The sequence below is a fragment of the Engystomops pustulosus genome, chromosome 1 (genome assembly GCF_040894005.1).
Source record: "Engystomops pustulosus chromosome 1, aEngPut4.maternal, whole genome shotgun sequence".
Lineage (NCBI taxonomy): Eukaryota > Metazoa > Chordata > Amphibia > Anura > Leptodactylidae > Engystomops > Engystomops pustulosus.
In genome coordinates this window covers 121,808,665-121,825,840 of record NC_092411.1, presented here as the reverse complement: position 1 = coordinate 121,825,840, position 17,176 = coordinate 121,808,665, and the positions used below count along the sequence as shown (strand labels likewise).

The 17,176-nt window shown below is 40.2% G+C and overlaps 1 protein-coding gene across 1 annotated transcript in view; it reads left to right on the top strand.

Moving 5' to 3' along the window:
- BRD10 (bromodomain containing 10) overlaps window positions 1-9,993 on the top strand; it is a 38,703-nt gene extending 28,710 nt beyond the window's left edge. The window contains exons 7-8 of the mRNA XM_072152166.1: window positions 5,205-5,362; window positions 6,265-9,993. Of these exons, the coding sequence (XP_072008267.1) occupies window positions 5,205-5,362; window positions 6,265-9,455 (3,349 nt within the window). The 3' untranslated portion in view covers window positions 9,456-9,993. The remainder of the gene's footprint in view (window positions 1-5,204; window positions 5,363-6,264) is intronic.
- The last annotated feature ends 7,183 nt before the right edge of the window (window positions 9,994-17,176 follow it).

Here is a 17,176-nt window from a genome sequence, read left to right as displayed (position 1 = left end):
AAGTGCCCCAATATAGTGTATTGATTGTATTAGAGACCAGGTAAAACTATAAAGTTGTTTATATGAGAATCTCAGGGGAACAGTTTTTTAATTTTTTTTTTTAAATCAAATATTTCTTTATTTGTTTTCAATTTTCAACAATAAAATTGAAAAAACAGTCCCCCCATCCCAGCCAGGGCTATACATTATTTATGGCATATTCAGCATACATCCCTTATACTCTTAGGTCGCCACGCAGGGCTATAAAAGGATTAGCTCATAAATAAGATATGCTGCATACTGTACAATAATACATATGTGAAATAAGCATTTAACCCCTTAACGCTCTGCGCCGTAGCTCTACGGCGCAGAGGTATAAGGGATGTATGAAGAGGGCTCACGGGCTGAGTCCTCTTCATACAGAGGTGGGGGTTTTTGCATTTTGCACAAAACCCCCACCGCTAATAACCGCGGTCGGTGCTTGCACCGATCGCGGCTATTAACCCTCTAAACGCCGCCCGCAAAGTCGCGGGCGGCGTTTAAAAGACGGCGGCGCGCGGGCGCCGCCATCTTTTTTTCGATCGCCACGCCCCCGAACGTCATCGGGGGGCGGCGATCGGTTACCATGGTAGCCTCGGGTCTTCTCTTGACACGAGGCTACATGGTTTATGCAGGTTCGTTACAATGAGCCAGTGGCTCATTGTAATGTAAGACCTGCAAAAACGCCATATATTGCAATACTGTAGTATTGCAGTATATGGTAGGAGCGATCTGATCATCTAGGGTTAATGTACCCTAGATGGTCTAAAAAAATAGTGAAAAAAAAAAGTTTAAAAAATAAAAAAAATTAATAAAATATTAAAAGTTCAAATCACCCCCCTTTCCCTAGAACGGATATAAAACATAACAAACAGTAAAAATCACAGACATATTAGGTATCGCCGCGTCCCAAAATGCCCGATCTATCAAAATATAAAAACGGTTACGGCCGGCGGTGACCTCCGAGGTGGGAAATGGCGCCCAAATGTCCGAAATGCGACTTTTACACCTTTTTACATAACATAAAAAATGAAATAAAAAATGATCAAAATGTCGCACAGACCTCAGAATGGTAGCAATGAAAACGTCGCCTCATTTCGCAAAAAATGACCCCTCACACATTTCCGTGCGCCAAAGTATGAAAAAGTTATTAGCGTCAGAAGATGGCAAAAATTTTTTTTTCTTTTTTGTACACATTCGTTTAATTTTTGAAAATGTATTAAAACACAATAAAACCTGTATAAATTTGGTATCACCGCGATCGCACCGAACCAAAGAATAAAGTAGGCATGTTATTTGGAGCGAAGAGTGAAAGTCGTAAAAACTGAGCCCACAAGAACGTGACGCACGTGCGTTTTTTTTTCAATTTTTCCACATTTGGAATTTTTTTTCAGCTTCGCAGTACACGGCATGTTAAAATAAATAACATTACGGGAAAGTAAAATTTGTTACGCACAAAATAAGCCCTCACACAGGTCTGTACACGTAAAAATGAAAAAGTTATGGATTTTTGAAGTTGGAGAGCGAGAAATTAGCCGAAAAACCCTCCGTCCTTAAGGGGTTAAGGAATCCCTTTAGCACGCCTATTAGCCTATATTAATTTGTAACAGCTTTTCCCTTAGTAACTCTACTGATAGGGGAACAATTTTTAGCTAAAAGAAAGGTGTCAGTTACCGTATATTCCGGCGTATAAGACGACCTGGTGTATAAGACGACCCCCCTACTTTCCTGTTTAAAATATAGAGTTTAAGATATATTCGCCGTATAAGACTACCCCTTTTCCAACGCATACAAAACACCGGTAAAAATTAAAAAAAAAAACAGATTTGAATTTAACATGGTCCTTTTTTAATGTAAATTCTTATGACATGCAGGTATATAGCAGGAAAACTGTCGCTCATAAACATAAGGCATACAACAACAACATTACCATTACAGCACAGCCCCCAGTAGTATACAGCACTGCCCCCAGTAGTATACAGCACTGCCCCCAGTAGTATACAGCACTGCCCCCAGTAGTATACAGCACAGCCCCCAGTAGTATACAGCACTGCCCCCAGTAGTATACAGCACTGCCCCCAGTAGTATACAGCACTGCCCCCAGTAGTATACAGCACTGCCCCCAGTAGTATACAGCACTGCCCCCAGTAGTATACAGCACAGCCCAGCATTTAAAAAAAAAAAAAACTTATATACTCACCCTCCGGTGGCCCCGATGTGCTGCGCTGCTCCCCCGATGTCCGCGCCGTCTTCTTTCTTCTGCCGGGCGCCGCCATTGATCTTCCCCGGCAGGCGCCCCGGGGAAAAGCATGGCGGCGCCCAGCAGAAGAAAGAAGACGGTGCGGAAGACGAGCCGCGCGGACATCGAGGCCAACGGAGGGTTAGTATGCGCCCCGATGTCTTTTTGAGGCTGCCGGCAGCCATCGCTGTGCAAACACCCGCGATCGGTGCTAGCACCGGTTACCGGTAAGCCTTTGCTGCAAGACTTACCAGCCCGTGAGCCCTCTCCATGCACCGGGACCCGACAGCTGCCGTATAAGACGATTACCAGCGTATAAGACGACCCCAGAGAAGACAGAAGATTTTTCTGTCTTCAAAAGTCGTCTTATACGCCGGTATATACGGTAGTTACTAGGGCTCTATGGGAACCTGTCACTACCTGTATTTCTGAAAAATGTGATGATGGGTTCCCTTTAAAGAACATCTACCACCAGGATCAAGGATTATGAACCAATCACACTAGCATGCTGGTGTGTGCCCCCTCTGGCAGGATCTGGTTTACCTTCTTATGCTTTTGGTTTTTACAAAAAAGGGTTTTTACAATTATGCAAATTAATGGAACTTCTCAGTCTTGTTTGCTTAATTTTAAAGCCTTTTTTTCTTAAAAACAAGGCCATAAGAAGCTAAAAGAAGAGCAGATCCTGTCAGAAGGGGCACGCCCCAGTATGTCAGTGTGCTTGGCATTAAATTCTTGATTCTGGTGGTAAATGACCTTTAAGAGTGATGGGGTTATAACTGTTCTATAAAGTTTTAAGTTTAAAAGTAATTTAAATGATAAAAGGAGAACTTTAGAATGTGTACATTATTTCATATTTTTGCTGTTTCCTCTCATAAAAACCCTAAACAAGTAAAAATATAGTAGCTTTCTTTGGATACCAAATTAAGGGGGATGTCCAGGTGTTTGTGTCTATGTATTTGTATAATATATATATCACACACACACAGTGTGTATTTTTCCCTCTTTGTTTCATTGCAGCCAATTGGTAATATCAAAAAAGGGTTTTTTTGCTCATCAATGTACACTCTGAACCCCATCTTGATACAAAAAAAACCAGAAGTGTGGATATTTTTACTAATTCATTAAACAAGAAGAACTGAAATATCACATGGTCATAAGTATACAGACCCTTTGCTCAATTTTGAGCAGAAGCGTCTTTTGAGCTAATACAGGCATGAGTCTTCTAGGGAATCATGCAACAAGTTTATGACACCTGGATTTGGGGATTCTCTGCCTTTCTACTTTGCAGATCCTCTCCAGTTCCCTCAGGTTTGATGGTGAATGTTGGTTGACAGCCATTTTCAAGTCTCTTCAGAGACAATTGGGTTTAGGTCAGGTCTCTGTCTGGACCATTTGAAAATGGTCACAGAGTTGTTTGAAAGTTTGATATTTTAGTTGTGTGCTTAGGGTAAGTGTTTTGTTAAAAGGTGAACTTTCGGCCCTGTTTGAGGTCAAGAGCACTCTGGAAGAGGTTTTCATCTAGAATATCTCTGTACTTGGCCACATTCATCTCTCCTCCAGTTGCAACCACTGATTCTGTCCTTGCACCCATAGCATGATGCTGCCACCACCATGTTTCACTGTTATTCGGCAGGTGATGAGCAGTGCCTGGTTTTCTCCACATATAGCACTAAAAATTAACACCAAAAAGTTCAGTCTTCTTCTCATCAGACCAGAGAATCTTATTTCTCATAGTCTGGGAGTTCTTCATGTGTTTTTTTGCTAACTGTATGCAGGTTTTCATAAGTCTCTCACTGAGGTGAGGCTTCTGTCGGCACACTCTGCCATAAATCCCCAACTAATGGAAGGCTGAGTTTTTGAGTAGTATATTTAGCCGAGGAGGAGTATGATATTTTCAGTAACATAAATACTCCATAGAAGTTTAAAATTGCAATAATTGGCTATTTATAATGGTAATTATTGCTTAATTGGCCGGAACAGTCCATAGAGGTTAGTTGGTGGGACTATGCAGTGTTCTCCTTTCTCTCTGCTCAGTGATTATAGGAAGCCGCTCCGTCATGTCTGCTCTGTCTAGGCTTCCCCCTACAGATTGGTTTAATAATCTAGTGCACAGAACAAGGCTAAAAACAGGTCATTGAGGGGAGGATCAGCACATCAGTTAAAAGTAAATGTGTGCTGTATGTCTCCTCTGTTCTCTGTACTCCTCATCCCCCACTGTCCTGGGATGAGAGGAGAGTGATAGCATCTGCTGAACAGCCTGGCTGACAAATCCATATTAGCAGTTAGAGTGTATTGTAATAATAAGGTTGTAATAGATGCATAGATTTATATGTAAACTGTATAGCTCACTGTAACTGTGAGGATGTAAAATTGACATTGATTTTATCTGTCAGGGTTAGGTTCACCTCTGTGTTGTACAGTAGTAACACTATAGAGATGATTCAGCCTGGGATTTTGTGTCCTGATTGTCTGGGCTGCTTGTGCCCTGAAGAGAGCTCACTTGTGGGAAGTGAGGGAATATCCCCTGGCCTCAGTGCCCTCCTCTGATGTCACAACCAGAAAGTGCCGCCTACTTCAGGAGAAGCTGAAGATAATTTTAGTAGTAGGGCTGATAGATATACCTGGATGGATTCAGAGTGCAAAATATCATTGAAATTGTTGTCAAATGCTGTCTCCAGTTGTGCTAAAACTATTTTTGGCCAGGTAACTTCGGAGTTAGGCTTTAAGTAAAAAACCAAAACTCAATAATAAGCTTACAGCATGTCACACCAAAATGTGAAATTTTGCTGTGGTCATTCAGGCATCTCCTTGAAAGGGTTAATGAGCTTTACTATTTATCATCATTGTAATGTGTATATGTGTGGCTGGACAGTGTGACATAATGGCTATATGTACAATAAAATAATTGGAAAAAGAATTAATAACTGTTCCTTCCGTCTTTACACAGAGCACGCCTCAGACGGGATTATGAAGACTTTCTAAAACTGACAAATTCAGAAAATGTTACCAGGGAAACTTGTTATCGTGAAGAATGTGAGGATAACAAATCTACAAATACTTTTTGTAAAACATTTGTTACTCTTCAAGAAGGGAAAGATTCTTCTGGTATGAATTCAGAGTGTTTTAATGTTTTGGTGTTAAACATTTGCTTTTAAATTTACCAGAATAGAACTGCGGTGGAAACCTAAGGGTATGTTCACACAGTATTTTTCACAAGGATTTTTGGAGCATGTTCTTACAAAAGTCCATGTGGAAGACTCTAGCAAGAAGTCTTCCATTGTGTGCTGATTTATATACATGCTTTTTTCTTTAATTTCTTTTTTTTACTGAAAACAAGTAGCTTGTGAGATTATTAGTTGGCCTAATAATGCACTGTATAAAACAATTTGTAACCATTGCAAAAGCCTTATTCAAAACAGTTTTTTGGGAGGCATAGTTGAAGTTGGTTGCTTCAAATATTCTGTGTGAGTATACTCTAAGGCCCTGATTTCTACCTCCGGCTCCAAGGTAACTGTACAAACTGGATTTTTCCTATGTATATTTCTACCATGTGACTAATTTTTTTACATCTTGCATTGCCTCCATTTACATTAAAAGCAACTTACAGTCTTCTGTATGTGAGAGCCGATATTTTCTCATATGGTAAATCTTCTCAAATTACTAAGCCTGAGTTGCCCAGTTACTTTTACTTTACCTTACAACTTTTTGTAATTAATCTGCACTTGTGCATAAAGTTTACCAGTAAGGGCCACCCATGCACTTGTATTACAAAACAGGCCCTAATATTACAGGTTAAACCTCCCCATACAGGGCGGATGACTGCTGTATTATATGGCAGACACCCACCACTAACATCCATGATTGCTGCTAAGTCTAAAGGGGCAAGGCTTCTGCAGCTCTCATCAAATAATCGGCTCTAGTGCTAAATTGTTATCTCTTTTCTTGAAAACTGCATGGGTTAGACTAGCATATATTTGATTTTCTTCTATATATAATTTCTTTTTCAGGAAAGCTGTTAGAAGAGGTTGGTATGTGTGAAAAAAGCAAGATACCTAGGCAAGATTTATTTTTGAAAGAATTGCCTGGAAGAAGCTGTAAGCGCTTTAACAGACCATCCAGTTCTACAGATAATGAAGAAAATGACCCTTTTCCACAAAAGAAAATGAAAGTAAGCACTCATGAAGTCTGTAGCACTTCCTTGGCATGCAATCGTCATGAAAAATCCTTAGAAGACCACAAACGAATTGATCCAGGTATAATAGAAATAGGGGCCGACATCATGCGTACTTCACCACTTGATGCTCTGAAAGGGACCAAGCCAATACAGGCTTTACTAGCAAAAAATCTTGGGAACAAAGTGACCTTAACAAGCCAACTGGTACAGTCAGTTAGCGAATCAGTTTCTCAAAATGTTGAAGATGTAGTTCCTGTGCAGCCTGCAATACCTTTTAAGACTTCCTTACAAGCTCCAGTACAGATGATTTACAAGTTACCAGATGGACACTGTGTCCCTGTGATACACAATTCCTCTGTAAAGATTCAGGTACAACCTGTATTGGATGCCAACACAGGAGACAAACTAATGCAACAGGTTTTGCTTCTGCCTAAAAACGTACTCATCCAACAGAAAGATGAAAAACTATTAAGAGATGATAATCACCTCACACAGATAGAAGTACCTGGAAAACAGCATATGCCCAAGGTTTCATATAATTCAGAAAGAACAGCACAACTTGTCTTGCCTAACAAGAGTACAGTACATTCCACAACGTCTTCAACTCTTGGTGTTTTCCCATCACCAGTTACAATAAATGCCTGTCGTACCGTGGTGCCACAGTGTGAAACAAGTAAAAGCAGTACTCACATCCTGCCAGATAATTTGCCAACGTCAGTTGTGCCATCTGTGATATCAACACCTTCTTTCTGTGCAATGGGAGGTGTCACATCAAGTACTGGCAAAACTGTTGCCGCAAGCCATGTAGTTAATGTATCCGGTGCTGCACAATCAGATTTATCTGACGCAAAACAGGAATTAAAAACTGTATGCATTAGAGACTCCCAGTCGATTCTTGTGAGGACTAGGGGTGGAAATACGGGACTTGTGAAAGTACAACCAAGCCAAGAACAAGTTACACCTGTATCAAACTCTATATTTACTTTTACCCCACAGCTTCAGTCATACTTAATCTCAAGAACTAAAACCTCTGCTTCTCCCAATTTTTCTCCATTAATTCCATCTCCTGGCCTGCAGGCTTTGTCAGTTCCTAGTGGCAAAAACCATCAGACGCAAATACACAATAAAGAAGTCCAGTATCCTAGTTCAGGGATGTGTAAAACTATAGAGAAGTCCTTGCACTCTTCTAATGTTGACACCACTGTTTATTCAGGTCATTGGCCTACAGTTTCCCAGGGTATAACAAATATTGCTTCTTACAATAGTAATGGACAAGGTACTAGTACTGTACACAAAAATATAAACCTAAAACAAACAGAAACTTGTATTTCTGTTCCGCCTGACACTACCACCCCTTCAAATAGTGATTTACTAAGTGGATCCTCACTCCATAAAGTGGTACTTCTTACACCCCCTTCTGTTGTCCCATCTTCAAATGTGCAAAAAATGAGTGTGTTAACAACACCAACATCTTCAGCAGCACCACAAAAATTAGTATTTCTCAACACTCAAGTTCCAACTAGTTCATCCAGCGCTAATGTTGCACTACAAACCCCAAAACTGGCTACCCCCACTATAATCGGCAAAACTTATGTCAAGCCCACGGAGACGCCTCAGATTATCTTAATACCTTCCACTATGACTTCACCAGTTAAAACAAGTACTGGACCTGTTGTGTCGCAAGTAAAGGATGTAAAAATTGGTTTAACAATCGGGCAGACAATTGTCAATTCCACCAGTGGTCTAAAAAATGTTCTACCTATTAATATTTTACAAAATACATTAGGCAAAAAAGATGAAAATGCGCAAAAAACCTTTGCAGTCACCAGTGTTGAGAATTTCAACATGAAAGGACAAAATGGACAGATTACAAGTTCAAACCTTATACGTACGGTGCCTATAACAAAGGCATCTACTGCATGTACTGTGGTGGCAGCAGCAAAGCCAGTCTCAACTCAGTCTAGTGGAAATGACCCTTTGAATACATTGCCACCTTTTTCAAACAGTTTGTGCCCTTCAAATGGAGGGAATACTGTAGCTTTATCAACTGTAAAAACTGGACATCTTTCATCATCGGTTTTACTGTCAACTACACAGACTACTGGACATCCAAAGGATTCATTATCCTCTTTGAAAATTCCAACAACAACCACTTGTATTGGAGAAAGTTTACACTTACAGAATACTGTGGCACCTGCATATCAGCCAGGAACCAGGGATCCATTGGAAAAAACTCTTTATGTCTCTGAAAAGTTTCCTAAAATGCTCTCAACAAATACCACCAATACACAGGTGATGATCAACTCTCCTTTAACACCTAGTGTATGTAAGTCCAGTTCTGTGGACTCTTCTTACCAAGCTCTACCACCATTTTCACCCACTACAGTTACCCAGTTAAAGCCCCAGTTAAGTGACTCCTTTACCCATCAGAAACTGGTTATCAATACTAGCACACCTTTGGCACCTGGAACTCAGATCACTATTAATGGAACACGATTAATTGTCCCTCCTCAAGGACTTGGGGCAGGAAGTCATGTTTTGCTGCTTTCAACAAATACTAAACAAGGACTTTCATTAGATCGCAGTAGAATGCATACAAACAGTAATCCTTTTCTGAATAACACCACAATACAACAGCCTAACGTAAAACAGAACATGGCACCAATACAGAGTTCAGGACAATCCTTCAAGAATATGTATTCTGTTGCCACTTCTAAAATGTTACCTTCTTTGCAGAATACAACTCAGTATGTATCTAATGTTGGGTCTCTGTGTCCTACATTAACCACTGTACCACAACCTCAAATGGTTCCTTGCATGCCACAGGGCACCAATCCACAGCCAAGTAAAGTCATGCAATTTACTAAAACTATGGCAGTCAAGGAACAAGCTTTTTTAAGTATGGGCAACTCCTCTATCAATCCAGTACCTGCTGCAGTTGTTTCTGAAAACAGCATTGCAGATCCTGCCCTTCTCATTTTTCAGTCTTCAGCACCAGAAAAGCGGCACACTGTAGCATCCTAAATGAGAATATATGATGAAATACCAGGGACTTATTTGTTATTTGAAGTGACAACACTTTGTTCGATGTTCCACATGTTCTTTATTGAGTATGGCTTACGTAATTAAGTCATATTACTGTTTATTGTTTTTCCTTCGTTTAGGTTCTCATCAGTCAAGAAGAGTGTGAAATCACTTTGATCAGCCAGTATAATTTGCTATTGATAGTCTAGCTATTTGCACTTCTAGTTAAAATTTAGCAGTTTATCTAGAGCAGTATTTGTCTTTCTACATTTGCTTAAAAAAAGTTTTCTTTTGGGGGGGGGGGGGACATTGATATTTATGTATTCAAAAGGTTTTAGGCTAAAATGTAAAATTGTACATATTCTTTACCCTTAACATTCTTTACTAAATATTCTGTATAAAGAACATTGTCTTATTTATGTTTTGTTTACATGATGTATAGTTTTTTAAGTATTTTAGTATTTTTCAGAAGTGTACTGTTTAGCATTAATGCAGACTATTCTGCATGTGGATAATAAAAGTCAAGCAATGATTTCTTCTGTCTTTCTTTCTCATAAGCCTGTTTTTCCCCTTTTGGACAAAGCATTTTTTTCCATCTCTGCCATCTTAACATTTACTTTACTTCATGGTATTTGTAAAGTATGGGGACAGGATGTTAGGTAAGTTACCAATATACGACTATTAATAGTTCTTCACCGCTTTCTTGATATTTAAAGTTAAGCCCTTTGGTTTAGAATTTTTTTTACCTCTTCAGTTGCCATTGCTGTCCATAAAATAGCTCAGAGACGGTGGGTCCAGTGATCTCTAACTGTCCATGACCAAGTTAGAGATCACATGACCTTTCATCTCCAGGCATGACTGGTTGAAGTAAAAGAAACTTCTGAACCAGGGGACTTTACGTTTCAGGAATCAGCATAATTCATATACGAATGGGTCCTTAAAATATAAGCTAATATGTAATTAGTTGTTATTTAAAATTTTGCTCCCCAAAGCAGAAAAATCCTGTGGACTGTAATGAAGAATTAAAATGCTACTGGCCCTTTAATCAGTCCGTTGATTTCCTCTGTGTGGAGCAGACACAAGATGGTCACATGTCCACATCACATGTCCTTCATCTGCCTGGACAGGTCATGTGATCACCACTACGTTTGGCTGTAGTCGGTTGGTTGCACTGCAACCAGTATGGCCAGTGTTGTGGTGATGTGCAGGGATGGCAGTTACACATCATTACTATGGTAACAGAGCAAGAAAGTCTGTTCACTGGGAGCATAGCATAAGAGGTTAGAGAAGTTACTGGAAACTAAATGATCATGGGACTTAAAGTGACAGGCATCTTGGTGATAACTCTGCATACACTTGCCGACATCATTGTGCGGGCCGCCGGCATCGCGTAGGGACCCGAAGAGGAGCCGGAGGACAATTTTTGTGCTGAAAAACTTGACTTATACCCGCGTATATATGGTACCTAATATCCTGCCACCAACATGTTACAAATATCATGAAATAAAGTGTACAAGCCCTTTAACTTTTTCTTTTGTTGGCATGGCTATATGAGGGATTGCTTTTGCAGGACAGGTTTGCATTTTGTAATGGTAATAATTACGAATGTGTATAGTTTTAGTGGTTGGGTGAAGCCATTTATTGTCAAACTACATAATGTGTTTTCTCATAATGACAGCCAAAACCATCCAAATGACCCTGATCAAAAGTTCACAAAGTTTGATCTGACATGCACAGAAGTTGACACAAATGGTTTTGTTTCACAATGTTTTTATAACATTTTTTGAAAAATTTTCAGGTAGGGTACAGAAAAGAAAGAAGGGATATGGGGAACATATAAAAGCTGTTTAAAGAACAACAATCAACTGGTCTAGCAGGACAGCAACTTCATAAAGACCTACTGGATACGTTATAGCTTTACCTTAATCTATTATATATATATATATATATATATATATATATATATATATATATACGACAGAAGGGAAAGGGACACAGGGAAACGTAAGGGAGCCCTAAAGGGTACGTAAACTGGTACGTAAATCCCCATCTGCCGTGTATCCTTGAATAACGCCATCTTATCTTGTACTAGACAATATTCTTTGTCATTTACCATTATCTACATTAGTTTGAGCTTAATTAGATCTATGGGGACAATGGCTTTCTTCCATGAAGTCGCAATAGCTATTTTAGCCGCTGAGAAGAATGACAAATCTCCTGGCAGGAGCTGAAATGTTGGGAATGTTCTCATTCAGAAGGGCTTGACTATGGGATAATGTTCGATTAATCGTAGTTATAGGGTACAACATATTATATATTCACCTCCAATATCTCTGGTTCTTAGGGCATTCCCACCAAATATATAAGTGGGTACCTCTATTTCCACAGCCTCTGAAGCACATAGAAGAGTAAGTGGGGACTGCTTGTGCAATACGGGTAGGGACTAAATACCAACGAAGTAACACTTTATAGTTTGCTTTTACCATTTTAATTAAAAAAAATGTCAGTATTTTCTGCCATGTCCTGCCATTCTCGCAAGGAAAAGGACTTACTTAAGTCTCTTTCCCATGCAAGCATGTATCCCAGATTTCCACCATGATCATTGAGAATCTGATAATGTTAAAGTGGGAGGGAGACCTGCCTTATGCAGGTATAGGCCTTCAAATGATGTATTTATTGTAATGTATGTTGAAATTATGTATCTGGTGAATTCCAAACATTTCTACGTCCAGTATATCATATTTATATTTACAATATTCTCCTGATCTAAGACCTAATCTATCATAAAAGTCCCCTATACAATATAGCTCTTAGTCTGTCCACCATTTAAATTAGCGGGGCTGAAGGCCTGAAATAAATGTAGGGTTATTTAGTATTCTAGCTACCGGGGTATAAATGGATTGTAGCCCATAGCTATGTTTGACCCTGTCCCAAGTTGAGAGCATGGAAGAGAGGAGTGGGCACATGATCAGTCTTTTCCTGGGTCTCAGCCAGGGTAGGACATCTATTGGTATCTGCGGGCATGCAAACTGTTCAATCTGCATCCAGTGAGGTAAGACCTCCTTTTTATGCGAGACCACTAGCGGTACCAGTCTAGATGCATAGTAATATTTAACAATGTTCACCAACCCTAGATCTTCCTGTAGCTTTGACGTATATAACGTGTTCGCCAAGACCCTGCTTCTCATGGGTCCATATGAATTTATTTACATCTTTTTGCATGGATCTTAAGCTAGTAATAGGTACATCAATTGAGACCATGTGAAAACTGTACAACAGCATCGGCAGCAGGGTCATCTTTACAGCCGAAATACCGCCCATCCATGACAGACTTAAAGGGGTATTCCGGAAATATGAACTTCTGACACAAAAATCCATAATGCTATAAATAAATGAGTACAACAATACTCAATGTCATTAGTCACAAAACGGAGCTTAAATAGTTTGATTTTATGATTTACAAAATTTATGGCCTCTCTAAAGTAGGTGGAGTTATCACTAAGATGGCCGCCACTGGAAAATACAAGTCCCATGATCCTTTAGTTCTCAGTAACTCCTCCTCCCTCTAATGCTCTGCTCCCAGTGATGATATAACAGACTTTCTTGCTCTGTTACCATAGTAATGATGTGTAACTGCCATCACCACAACACTGGCCATACTGGATGCACTGCAACCAACCGACTACAGACAAACATAGTGGTGATCACATGACCTGTCCAGACAGGTGCAGGACATGTGATGTGGACATGTGACCAGCGGCCATCTTCTGTCCTGTGTATGCTCTGCAACGGACCGCGCGGAGGAAATTAACGGACTGATTAAAGGGCCAGTAGCATTTTCATTCTTCATTACAGTGTATGTCATCAGCATTTTCTGCTAAGGGGAACAAAATTTTAAATAACAACTAATTACACAATAGCTTATATTGTACTGACTCATTTGTATACAAATTATGCTGATTCCTGGAATACCCCTTTAAGTTAGCCCACTTAATCATGACCCTCTCAGCTTGTGAAAAAATGTTTTATAGTTAGCAGTGAATAAGGTATTAATTGAAAAGATCAGAAACGCCCTGGTATGGAATTTTGTCATCTCTCCATTGAAAATTAAAATTTAATTGAAATAGTATAGCCTTTGGGGGAGGTATGGAAATTTAAGGCAAGAGATTTATCATTTTTCACCTTCAAGCCAGATAGAGCTGAAACCTCATCCAGAGTCTGGAAAAGGTTAGGGAGTGAGACAAGTGGGGAGGATAACATTATTAAAATGTCATCTACGAAAAGCGCACTTGTGTGACCTCTCTCCCACCTCCAACCCCTTAATATTCTCATTTATCCTGATCAGGTGGGCCAAGGGTTTAATAGCCAATATAAAAAGTATAGGAGAAAGAGGGCAGTCCTGGCATGTACCTCTCAATATTGGAAAGGGCGTAGATAGATAACCTGCCACATTAACCCTGGCGAATGGGGAGGAGTATAGGACTTTAAGTAGGTCCAGGAACTTATTACCAAATCAACACCTACCTAGTGCATACAACAAATAGTCCCAATTTATTGAGTCAAAAGCTTTATGTAGGTCAAGCGAGAGGCACATGATATTTTTAATGAGCCCTTTCCCCCACCCAGACTTTCGCCAATCTGTGAGTTTGGTCCCCAGCTTGGCGACCTGGTATAAAGCCCACCTGATCAGGAAGTATATACTGCGCTATGAATGAATTAATTCTAGAGGCCATAATTTTTGTGAGTATCTTAACGTCTACATTGATCAGGGATATGGGCCTGAAATTCGGACATAAAGAGTGGTGTCTATCGGGCTTGAGTATAAACAAGATCATTGCCTGTACGGATTCAGGTAAAGGAAGGCGTCCCTCAAATAGCTGGTTATATTATCTAACCAAATGGGTTCCCAGGATTGTGCTTTTTAAAATCTAAACCTGTGACCCGATCTGGGCCCAGGGCTTTAGAAGGTTTGAGGGCTTTAATAGCCTCTTCTACTTTTTGTAGCGTGATCCGCTATCAATCTGTTGCATCTTGGCTTCTGATAGCTTCAGATTTGGAAACATCAAATTGTCTATTATTACAATACAGTTTGGAATAAAATCTAGAAAATTCTGACGTTACTTCTTTTGGATGTTGAGATATTGCCCCCGACGAGAGGCGCAGCCTAGGTACTGTATATGTTTGTGGTACTGAATTAAGATTTCAGACTAATAGTGTCCCTGGTTTGACCCCCTGAGAGAAGAAACTATATTGGGACCATTGTATGCTCTTTTACGCTGAAGCGGTGAGGCAGAGGTTTAGATCAGTTCTCACTACTTCTAATTCCCTAGTCAGATCGATATTGGGATTGCCTTTATGCCTTTGTATTAGTTCTACATAAGCTTTTTCTTTATCTCTTAGTAAGGCGTCTTTTCTTTTTTTAAATCTTGCCACCATCTACACGAGTAGTTAAGGAAGGAGACCGCCTGTTCATGAATGGTACCTGCAACCAGTATAAAGCGACTCTCTGAATCCGCTATCTTCTTCTCCTTGGTCAGAGCTAGGAACACAAGAACTAGCTGACATATATTTAGGACATGATGATCTAGAGAAATGTAACTCCTGCAAAAACAGGACGTCTGCCTTCAGCGCATTAAAAGATTTGAAGGCCATTTGTCTCTTTTGCCGGGAGTGACAGCAGGTATGACAGCATATTATCCCTCAGGAAGCCTCTAGTGGGGGGTAGGGTCAGAAATGGAGGGTAGAAGGGTGGGGGAAAAACAACTATACCGCAATATCACTCATATGCTCTGCCCAAGTGGGCTAGTAATTACATTCTGGACACAACTCCAGAAGTCATTGCGGTCAGGGAAATCATGGCCCAGAACCAGCTCAAAGCCCTGAATACCTACTGACATCTTAGGAGAGGGCATGCAACCCCCTGAGGGCCCGGCGGCAGGTCTCTCACACCTGGGCCGAACAGGTACTCCATATAGAACATAAAATTCTGTAACTAAAATATTTAATACCATCTACCCTATCTGAGATGGTCCTAAATCTATTTTTATATAACGCATGCAACACTTCTCAATATACTTAGAAATAGGGAGCTATGGATGTAGCCATTGGTTTAAGCTGAATACCTAGCACTTAAACCTCCAGCCATCAAACAAAGTCATTTCTTCTTCCTAGTGCTAGTGTAACATAAGGGTTGGACTGGAGGATCCGGGTCAGCAGCAGTTGAGATCGAGGAGGACAACGACTTCTGATGGTCATGCAAGATTAGGCCTAGTTTCAATAGTAGGGATTCCTGTTCTGGAAAGGTGGCAAAGCCATAGGTTCGGTTTTGGTGTTGAAAAATTGGGCGAAAGGGAATGCCCAGCGATATTTAAGGTTTTGCTGTTGTAACACTTGCAGTAATGGTCTGAGTGACCTGCGCCTCTGGATAGTCCGCTAGGCAAGGTCTGAGAAGACTTGTATGTCCAAGCCATGAATTTCTAGGGATTCTAGATCACCGGAGGGTTGCATCGCCTTTTCCTTTATTGTGAAATAGTGGAGTTTCTCTACAATGTCCCTTAGGAGACCATCTGTTCTTAGAGCAGTTAGAGCCCAGTGCGCTCTGTCAATTTTTTTTTTTTTTTAATATTTGAAGATTCACTGAGGACGGGTTATGTTCCACAGGACTGGCGCATAGCAAACGGGGTACCAATATACAAAAAAGGATCAAATAGCGAGGGTCGTCATTAATGGCACATTCTCAGATTGGGTTGAGGTTACTAGTGGAGTGTCACAGGGGTCTGTACTGGGGCCACTTCTTTTTAATATTTTTATTAATGACCTTGTAGTGGGTTTACACAGTCAAGTTTCAATATTTGCAGATGATACTAAGCTGTGTAAAGTAATAAATACTGAGGTCGATAGTTTAGCATTACAGAGGGATTTGTGGAAGCTTGAGGAGTGGGCAGAGAAATGGTTAATGAGATTTAATGTAGATAAATGTAAAGTTATGCACTTGGGCCATGGAAACAAAAAGTATAATTATGTTCTAAACGGTCAATTACTTGGTAAAACTGGAACTGAAAAGGACTTGGGGGCATTGGTGGATGGTAAACTTAATTTTAGCGACCAGAGCCAGGCAGCTGCTGCTAAAGCAAATAAAATTATGGGATGTATCAAGAGAGGAATAGATTCTCATGATAAAGACATAGTTTTGCCCTTATACAAATCGTTGGTCAGACCACACATGGAATATTGTGTACAATTTTGGGCACCAGTGTATAAAAAGGATATAGTAGAGCTGGAACGGGTGCAGAGGAGAGCAACCAGGATTATTAGGGGAATGGGGGGATTAGAATACAATGACAGATTACAAAATTTGGGATTATTCAGTTTAGAAAAAAGACGACTGAGGGGAGACCTCATTACAATGTACAAATACCTGAACGGACAGTACAAGGATCTCTCCAAAGATCTTTTTATACCTAGGCCTGTGACCAGGACAAGGGGACATCCTCTACGCCTAGAGGAGAGGCGATTTTACCATCAACATAGACAAAGGTTCTTTACTGTAAGAGCAGTGAGACTATGGAACTCTCTGCCGCAGGAGGTTGTTATGGCGGACTCTATGTACATGTTCAAGAAAGGCCTGGATGCCTTCTGGAGAGGAAAAATATCACGGGTTATGGGGATAAAACATTTATTTAATTTTTAAAGGTTGGACTTGATGGACTTGCGTCTTTTTC